The sequence below is a fragment of the Macrosteles quadrilineatus genome, unplaced genomic scaffold, assembly GCF_028750875.1.
Source record: "Macrosteles quadrilineatus isolate MER2022 unplaced genomic scaffold, UCM_ALF_1.0 Scaffold_9__3_contigs__length_116548681, whole genome shotgun sequence".
In the NCBI taxonomy this organism is placed as follows: Eukaryota; Metazoa; Arthropoda; class Insecta; order Hemiptera; family Cicadellidae; genus Macrosteles; species Macrosteles quadrilineatus.
In genome coordinates this window covers 6,092,591-6,102,935 of record NW_026542602.1, presented here as the reverse complement: position 1 = coordinate 6,102,935, position 10,345 = coordinate 6,092,591, and the positions used below count along the sequence as shown (strand labels likewise).

General features: G+C 35.1%; 1 protein-coding gene across 1 annotated transcript; it reads left to right on the top strand.

Annotated features, from left to right (window-relative positions):
- Nucleotides 1-370: 370 nt before the first annotated feature.
- Nucleotides 371-10,299, top strand: LOC129004396 (syntaxin-8-like). The gene is made up of 7 exons (XM_054432965.1): nucleotides 371-702; nucleotides 2,352-2,537; nucleotides 3,157-3,243; nucleotides 3,621-3,766; nucleotides 7,963-8,055; nucleotides 9,078-9,179; nucleotides 9,929-10,299. Exons 1-7 carry the CDS (start codon nucleotides 671-673, stop codon nucleotides 9,985-9,987), a joined length of 705 nt encoding a protein of 234 aa, XP_054288940.1. The 5' UTR covers nucleotides 371-670; the 3' UTR covers nucleotides 9,988-10,299.
- The last annotated feature ends 46 nt before the right edge of the window (nucleotides 10,300-10,345 follow it).

Here is a 10,345-nt window from a genome sequence, read left to right as displayed (position 1 = left end):
TTGTGGTTATTGTTCATAAAACTAAAATTTAGCATTAACTGACAGTAAAATTTAATAACTCATTGTTAAGTAAACAGATAAAATTAGGTTAGGTTGTAGTTGTAAATTGTAATCTGTAAATCCCGCCGGGTGGCTATGCTATGCGCATGCCAGCTTGCCAGGTATGCCAACGCCAACCAACACCGAAACGAAATAGTCTGAACAAAATATCTTGTTTCAGAGTTAACTAGAGCGAGAAACGGATCTGGGAGACTGAGATTCTTCTAAGCTACATGACATATTGTAGTCAAGCCTTGCTGATAAACAAAAAGCAAAAAGAAATATTAATTGGCAGACGACAAGACAACTTTATTTACCACCACTACTACTACTACTGTCACTGTCACTGTGTCATTTTTTTGTGTCAATCAGTTTTTCAGTGTCACCAAATCGTAAGGAAACAAACGAAGATGTCAAGTTACCTTCAGAATTTGTCATTTTAAATGATTTAAGAAGTTGTTGTACGTTGTTTTTATAATTAAGATTCATCATTATGTTATCTTGGTTCATCTCTTATTAGTGAGGTTAGACAAACTAACTAAACAATACTCTTGATTGGAGAAATCATCCTACTAACTGTATCAGTTTATTCATCTATCCATCTAGCCTAAATTTCTAGAATCAAGATCTAATGGCACTCTCCTATCTTGAAATGGATAAATGGTAAGATATAAGTAGCTTGTGTTTCCATTTGGCATATTATTTGACAAACCTAAGTATTTAAATTCATTGTTAAGCCCCTAAGCTGTAGATATTATTGTAAGACTAGATAGATTACTTACGTCAATAGCTCATTGAATCGTGAATTTCACTTCATGTTTCAGTACATGTTTCGACACATTGTCATCATCAGCTGAGTAGCCTACTAACTAGTGAAGTTTTTATTCACCATATGGCTTCGTAACACGAATACGACACGACACGGAACATATACATTTACAACACGTAAAGCTTTAAGACATGCAGGCCTGCTCGAACAAAACACACGGTCACGCCGCGGGTCGGGACAGGAAGCCATATGGTGAATAAAAACTTCACTAGTTAGTACTCTGGCTGATGATGACAATGTGTCGAAACATGTACTGAAACATGAAGTGAAATTCACGATTCAATGAGCTATTGTTTGGCACAGCTATACAATGGCCTTGTATTGAACCCCTTAGTGATATTTTTGTTGGCCTATAACAATCATCGTAGACTGTTTTCTTAACTGAACACATTAAACCAGTCCAGACCTATTAAGGTAGATGGATTGACTTCTTCGATACAGCAAATAGAGCTTTTGTCCTATTGTAAATGAGGTGTTATAAAATCTGATCACATAGCCTAAATTAACTTAAGTTACCTGATAACCAGTGTTTCCTTACGGTATATTTTTACCCCAACAACTGGATTTCTAAGACCAAGCACAGGGTTAAAATGGCATAGAGAATGAAACAGATTTTAGGTCTTGACAACTAAGGCTAATTAATATTTTTTTTTGCAAAATCCTTCCTTAAGTTTACATATAAGTTATGGAAGAAGCTATTATATGAAGTTATGTGGTAAGTTACGGTAAGACCAAGACTCGAGACCAATTTAATTTTTCATTTTTATGTCTCCAGGGCCCAGAAGCCAAAAACACTAATGGATTCGTTAAATTTTGTATGTATGACTTTGGTAGGCCTACATGTCCGTGAACACGTCGTTAGGCCTAACTATAGCAATTTCGATCAAATTTGACATGAAAGTGTAGGAGAGGATCAAGCTAGACTTGAATGAATTTGCGAACCAGCAAGATCGAATCATAGGATCAAGTGTCAATACTGGGAAATAATCATAGTTTGGTCAAGGCAAGGCTCTAGGCCAGAATTTGAAATGTAGAATAAGGAGAATAGCAACTAACTTAGCTTACCTTAAAGAAGTGCAGGTAGGCCATAGAGTATCCAAAATTTTTCCCATGCAGATTTTAGCCTCACTATCGAATGTCACTTCATATAGTTGAAATTCCAATCAGGAAAAACCGGCATGTTGATTGATATCCATTTCAATGAGTTTTTAAAAACGTCAAAAGTTAAACTTCTTCACTTTGGAGACAGCTGGCTGTGACTTTGTTATGACACCCATGGGGCGTAGCCCAAGGGAAATATGAAAACAGGAAGATTTTTTTGTGAATTTCCCTATAGGGAAGTAGGTAGCTATTACCGTAGGTGGGATGGTAAGACCTAGGCCACTATGCTCCCCCCTCAAATTGAGCACTGACTAGGCCTAATAGTTTTAATTCGCCACTTAACCATTGTTTTTATGTGCTAAGAACTAATTGTTTTTTTCAGGTTGTCCGACCATGCCTCGTGTGAGGCAGAACACAGATTCATTGTTGAGTTACTCAACACAAGGTCATATGAACCGAGGACATCGAAGAAGTATGATTTACTATCAGCGAAAATCAGAGTGCAACTTAAACAGTTTGAGACAAGTGTAAAGAATCTCAAACTGAAGCTAGAAGATGATTTCACACTGTATCCTTTCGTAGATGACACTTTCTTTGATATCATTGACAAATTAAATAATCATACGACAGACCTTATTAAAAATGCTTTTAACCATAATTGGCCGTTTTAATGTATGCATTTTTAGACAATAGGCCACTAAATTCAATATTACAAATTAATGATAGAAGAAAATTTTTTTAAATATTTTTCATAACCTAAAGTAACCAAATTAAGCCCAGGTTCTCTTTTACGTAACTCTTTTTCAACTAAAAATTGTGTACCAGTATGGTACCATTGACTCTTGAATAGTCAAAGACGGTACCTACTATCTAGATGTCAACTTGAACACTGAATAATCAGGTACAATACTTTTGAAAAGTCAAAACAAAAAATAAAATATGTGCCTACAAATATTGCAATCATTAAGTTATTGGATCAACTACCACTTACTTCATTCTATTGTATTACTTCTAATGACTCAGTTTGAGCCAAATTTAAACAGTGATAACTTTAAAGCCTCGTCAAATAAATGTTAAATAGAACTATTTAACATTATAAGGAATTGTAGTTGACAGAGAAAACAATTATTGAATTAATGACTAATATTTAAAACTTCTCAGCCAAACCTTGACTTTGATAACGACAGAACTCACGGTGAAAAGGAGAGAAGATATCGACTAGTAGAAAGCTTGGAAAGCTCTATCATCCAGCTGACTCAGAAGTTTAATTCCAGGTTAGTTCTCAGGTGTTTTCCTTGCCACTCATAGATTAAGTGTAAGCTTACTGATATGATCTTGAAATTTAGATGACAGATTTCGGGTCTTGGTTTTTTTTCTTATAACTCAGTAATTGATTCACGACTACACTGTTTACAATCTTGACAAACAATGGCTTCTAGAGTTTTGGGATGGCTCTCTACCAGAAGGTCCTAGTTAGTAAAATTAACTTTGTTCACTGCTTGTATAATTGACAGCATTACTTGTATTATTGACCAGCATTTTTTGTTATAGAAAAGGATGTGACAAAATTGTCTCTACTTCGCGGTAAAAAAATAGTCCTAAAACACATCCTTTGAACTCCAACCTAATTAATTGAATAACTGATTAATAGATCTGGGGAAGAGGAAAGGCGCAGTCTGATGGGAGCAGTTGGTGAACTTCAGTCTTCAGGATGGGCTTCTGATGAAGAACCTGATACAGCTCCTCTACTGCAAAGCAACGACCAGATCAGAGAGCACCAGCAAAGACTTATGAGAGGTCAGTTTTACGTATTATTTCTAAGGCACTTTTAGGAATCACCAACAACTCTTAGCGGAAAGTGATCCAAACTCCTAAAATTTTGTGGATATGTCAGGGTTTGACTCGCCCCTCTTCCAACTCTTCCAAAGTCTGTGCTTGTATGAATTACAAGTCTAGGCTAGTAACAAACGCAAGACTTGTATGATTTAGTAGTTTCAACAGTGGCCAGCCAGTAGTGAAGCAATGGCATTTAAATACACTTAGGCCCCTATTAGCCGTGAGCAACATGTGGCGCAGCTAGTGGAGCCGCCGGTGGTGACGCTGGTGACCCCACAGCGTTTGGAACCTGGACACTAGTCGCGCGACACATTCGTAGCTCGCTCAAACACCGGAATTCACCACAACACTCTAGTGTCAAACATGACGTTGAGTGACTGCATCCACAATTTGCACGTCACTATTAGCACCAGACATTGTTTATCTAAACTAAAGACAACTAAAAACGCTAATGACACAAAAAGGAAAGAATACACTGTTAAAAAGGTCACTGGTAAACAAAGTGAACAGAAGTCACCAATGAATATAACAGCAATATGGCGAGGCACGTCTCAATCGACTCAAACGACGATGTAGACTGTGTGACAGGCTTCGTTTTCACGTTAATAACGCATGCGAGCACAGTCAGTGGCGTCGCATGTTGCCCACGGCTAATAGGCTCCATATACTGCAATGCCCCCCGACTGCCTGGACACTAAAACGGTCGCGACACATGTTGCCGGGCAAAATCACTCCCGGCAACACCTCGGGCAGCTTTTTCAGCGGCGCCACCGGTCTCTCCACGGCTAATAGGCACCATTTGACTCCATGCCCCTCTACACGTCCGACACCGGTGGCTCCACTAGCTGCGCCACATGTTGCTCACAGCTAATAGGGGCCTTATTCTAGACCTATTATAATGAAATGTGCTTCATTCAATCTTCCTTATTAAATGTCCCTTTAATTAATTTTTCTCTAAGACTTTAGAACAATCATAATAGAGAATATCAGTTTCAGAATAACTTAGGTTTCAATTTAAATACAATTTTAGAATTTGTTTAATGTAGGCTATGACAAATAAAGTTTAACATGATCAATGAGCTTAAAATCTGGCAACGGAACACCTTGTTGTGTTGGAATAAACTGTGTTTCTTCTTACTATATTCCCTAGTCAATTTCGTTGCCCTCTTTTTTTTTTTTTTTTTTTACAGCTAGTATAAATATTTATTTTATTATTCATTCATGCAACAAAAAACATAATAATCAAAATACATTTCATACAAAGCTACAAAAGCCTCAGTAGGCTTGTCCGCAGCTATAGATAAGAGTCCAGTTCAAAAGTCCATTCACAAAGATTCCAGTCAGTTTCTTATCTGGTACAAGCTATTCTCCCCATCTGTTGTATTAAATAAATAAGTTTTCACATTTCATTACCATTTCTTTCACTTTTTTAACAATAATAGGAAAAACTAATATAACAAAAATTTTAATACAAGTAAATAAATATTTTAAAAAAAAACAACAAATTACTACAGGTAATTAACAAACCCATGTTTTACTTAAACTATTTAAACAATATTTAACAATAACAATGCATAGAATTATAACTATTAACAAAGATAAATTCTGAAAACTTTAACAATTAATCAAAAATCTTTTTAATTCAGCTTTCAAGGAAGAGTATGACTTAAAATTACTTAAACTCATTGGTAACTCATTAAACAAATATGGCACTAAATAATGTCTAGTTCTCTTTGTATATTTATTGTTCACGCAAGGCATAACATAAAAGGTTCTCCTAGAATTATATTTATGAGAGTTTTTTTCTTTAAATCTATTAGAGAAATAATAGTCTATAATTAACAAGAACTTGAACAATTTTTCAACTGACAACGTGTTAGTAACCTCAAAACAACAAATAGGATTAGCCCCAACAATAGCACCATCAAGCTTTGCTATAATTTTTAATAATCTTGTTTGGGCCGTCTGTACTTGGAGCATGGTCGTGTGTGCAGCACTTCCCCATGCTTTTAGGCCATATCTAATTATTGACTCGCACATTGAGGAATACAATAATTTCATGGTGTTGTAGGGCAGATATTGTCGTAGATAGTAGAATTTTGCTGCACACACCCTTAGCTTTTTTGTGACTTCTCTTACATGTACATCCCATTTGAAATTATGATCCACTATAATTCCTAAATATTTAAAACTACATACATTGTCTAGGCATCTACATTGACATTTATCTCCTTTGTGAGTTTCAAGATGTAAGCAATTATGAGAGTGAGCTTTTATTTGAGGATTTCTACAGGTAAAAAAGGGTGAATGTATATGCATTATTTTAGATTTTTTCTCGTTTATCTTTAATCCGTTGTCATGACACCATTTGGTTAAATATAAGAAGTCCTCCTGTAATTTTTTCTCTGCCAGTTCTACACTTTTGTCCGAGGTAATCAACACTGTGTCATCAGCATACATATAGATTTTACTGTTTTTTATTACATTTGACATGTTATTCACATATAAAAGGTATACTAAAGGGCCTAAAATGCTTCCTTGGGGCACGCCATATTTCAAGACCTCTGTTTTACTGTATGCCTTATCTACTTTTACAATAATATTTCTATTGCTGATATAATCCATAAACCAATATTTGAAAATTCCTCTTACACCACTTCTCTCTAAAGCATCACTAATTTTGTCATGTTTAAGGGTATCAAATGCCTTAGAAAAATCTATAAAAACTACCAGTACTTGTTTTCCACCACTTAGCTCATTATTTACTAAATCTGAGAAATCTGCCAATAAATCATTTGTTCCTTTTCCTGTTTGATATGCATATTGACAGTTGTTGATGATTTTATTCTCATTTAAAAATCTATTTAAATTATTTGCCACATATCTCTCAATAATCTTATTAACAGAGGATAAAATTGATATCGGACGGTAGTTAGAGTAATTGTAATGACTTCAAGATTTGAAAACTGGTCTTATAATGGCTTTTTTCATATCCTCTGGAATCTTGCCTTTCTTCAAGGAATTATTTATAAGTTTGACCAAAGTTCCAGCTAACACATCTGAATTCATTTTTAAATCAGTAATTTTTATTCCATCTAATCCAGGACCTTTTTTATTCATTGAGTTAAGTATGGCTTTCAGTGTGTTTATATCTATCAAAGGGATGTATAAAGATGATTTAACCTCTGTCTGCTGTGTAGATTGTATAGTTTCAATATTACAGTCATGAACTACTTCATCTATTCCCTGAGTAAAAAGTTCAACAAAATTATTGGTTATTTCTTGGGTTGTATTCGTTTTTCCTAAGAATTTAATCACAATATTATCTATACTTTCTTTGTGATTTTTTCCTAAAATATTATTTATCTGGGACCATGTTTTTCTGATATTTCTTTTATTAATGGTAAAAATATTGTGATAGAAATTCCTTTTTGCTTTAACAATTTCTTTGTTGATTTTATTTCTCAGAAAAATGAATCCCTCTTTATAATCAACTCTGTTTGGGTGTTTCTTATATTTGATAAACGATGCATCTCTATCTTTAATCATGTTTAAAATGTTATGGGTCATCCAAGGTTTTTTAGGTGTTTTATTTTACTAACTTTTTTATCATACGTACATTCATTATACGCTTTTGTAAAGTAAGAGCAAAACATTCTGTACTGCTCATCAATATCATCTATATTGTCTACAGACTGCCAGTCCATCTGCCCTAAGACCTGTCCTAGCTGGTGACCATTGACAGCCTTGTATGTCTTATCTACCAGATAAGCTGGGCAGGAATCGGCAGGCTGGCTGGATGTTTATCACACAGGCGTAGTGGTCAGCTATCTTGACTTGAACGATATCTGACTGAGCTTTGGCCTTCCTTATTCTCAAGCATGCATGGTCAATGCAACTCTGACACAGTTTTCCTGCTCTGATTTCTTCTCTTGTAAAGTCATTTATGTAAGATTTCAAACCATGGGAATATACTTATCTTACTTCTTTATTTACCACCCTTCATGTCGGCACTGCTTTGCTATTGGCTGGTTGCCTTTAGTTCGTTTTTTATATTCCCTATCCAGAAAAAATGATTTTTTTTTACACTCCTAAGGAGTTTAAGTTAAAATAATTACTGTGAATGTTAAAACTACATTACATTAAATTGTTTTTAGATCAAGAAGATGGACTTGAAAGGCTTTCACAAGTTATTTCCAGACAAAAAGACATTGCCCGTACTATTGGAAATGAGGTGGACTACCAAAACGGTAAGTTTTAAGTTGAAGCTAGCTAAACTTATAACAGGTAACAATAAATCCATTTTAATCAAAATAACAACACAATGACTCCTACATATTCAGTGCTAGTATTTAATGATTTGAAGTGCTCTATATGCACATTCAATTCTGCTTTGCCTCAGACAAACCCTTTTCGATAATTAATGTAGAATAATGACTGAAAAGACGAATTAAACTGGTAAAATTATACTTTTGTATTGTAGTGGTAACACAGATTTATAATTCCTGTAAAGTGTGTTGTGTCTTACTACCGTATGGTAACTATAGCAGGTCTACTTTGTTTGAGGATCATTTTTGGTGATGGTGAGTTTACCATCTAAAGGAAGTGGAGCACAAAATGCTGAGAGCAGAGTGCAAATAAGTGATTTTAATGGCAGTTTGCTCCACTTCTAGGAAAACAGTAGCCTACCATTAAATTACCTCAAGGAGAGAGGATAGCGGACGCCGCACTCGACCGTAACTAGCCCACCTTTATCTATTTAGGAAAACTCTGATTAACAGATTATTGCAGGCATTTTCTTTTTCATACTTAGTAAAAAACTAAGTTTTCCCATTTTGGGATCTGGAATCTGAGCCCATCCTCAGGTAAAAAAATTATAAAAACATTACAAGAATAGTACACAACCCCAGTCGAAGCACAGTAATACAGTAATAAAAAATTGTTTTCTTGCAACAGTGCAATAAAAGTGTCTGGCTAGATTACAGCACTCATGTTTTAAGAGCAGCTCTTTAGGGTGAAAAATTAGAACCTCAAAAACATATGGAATTATCAATTATTTAAGATAAAGATGTTTGAGTGCATAGACACATACATTTTTGAAACCACAAACATTGAAATTGGCTCAATACTTTAGTAGTAGAGTGGAAACAAAAAGTAGCTTGGGGACAGCACCAGATTTTACTAATTAGCTTTAATCCCTTGCTGTTGCTGAATTCCTCTTGTCGTGGACAGTTATAATCAATGCTAATGTACGCTTGTGATCCTGTTACAGAACTGGTGGACAACATCACCAACACGATGGATCGGACAAACGTCTCCATACAACGTGAAACTTCTCACGTTCAGGTCATCACCAGGACGGACAATACGTGTGGTAAGATCGGAAGTTTATGTTTAGCCCTGTATTATTTATGGAACCGTTTCGGTTAACCCAGGTTGTGGTTTAAAACCCGAGTTCAGTTACCAGGGTGCTACTGTACTTAAAATGTCCAATTTGAGCTGAGTTTAATGAGTCATGTAGTGAAACCTTGGAATGATAAAGAGATTGTCCGGATATATTTTATTTGAGCTTTATGAACTGTCCAAGGACATGGGAATAGTTTAGTTTAAAACGTTCACTACCGATTGCTACATATATACGACGCTGCGGTCATTGCCATGGACCGAGGCATACATTTTAATATTACACATAGATCAGGTGTCACTTGGTCAACAGTACACACAGACCACGAGCCAGTGATGCAGCAAAGTAAAAAAACAGTTTTGCCAACTATCATATGACTAATCATCATATACCAAGTGACGCACATATCCGACAGACATCCCTGTAGACCACTGCAGAGAATCAAATAGACCATTACAAAGATATAAGCTTTTTAAAAATATTGGGACTCTGCCGCATATATGTGACGTCAGTCTATGGGTAGAAACCGGCCGTCACATATGTGCGTCACTGGTCCATATGAATGAAAAATCTACTATTGAGGTAGTGAACAAGTTACGGTAATTAATAAAATATGCTAATTTCTAATGCAATCAATATTTATATTCAAACGTCACCGATATCAGTTATCAATCGAATAATTTATTTTTGTATCACAATGATGGTGTTTTATTTTCTAGGCTACTGGATTGTGATCCTGTTGCTGTTTATTGCCATCGTGTTTGTCGGAACTCTCTAGTCAAGTTCCAAGACATGCATTCCTGTGATATAAAGGTGCACCCAACATTTGCTGTGTGTAACAGAACATTTTTATCCTATTAATAAACAGTGTTAGAACTGTTAATGATATTACTGCTTGAAAATATTTTATTTATTATACTATTACTACTGGTAATTACTTAATTGGTCTAAGACCTAGGGATCTACTTAATGTATATTTTTGCTATAAAACTGTTATGAAGAAAACAAATTGTTTACTTGTAAGTATACTCGTTATGTCTGTTGTATTATTTTCCTCTTGAATATTAATTACATAAGTTTGTCAATACAATTGCATTACTTGTGTGTTGTCTAAAGCCTAAATTTTCACTCTGAAA

What these genes read in the sequence shown, in the direction of transcription:
- LOC129004396 (XM_054432965.1), top strand. Translation starts at nt 671, where the DNA reads ATGGCACTCTCCTATCTTGAAATGGATAAATG. An exon ending in TATCTTGAAATGGATAAATG is followed by an intron (nt 703 to 2,351) that starts GTAAGATATAAG and finishes TGTTTTTTTCAG; the next exon opens with GTTGTCCGACCATGCCTCGT. An exon ending in CCAGCAAAGACTTATGAGAG is followed by an intron (nt 3,767 to 7,962) that starts GTCAGTTTTACG and finishes AATTGTTTTTAG; the next exon opens with ATCAAGAAGATGGACTTGAA.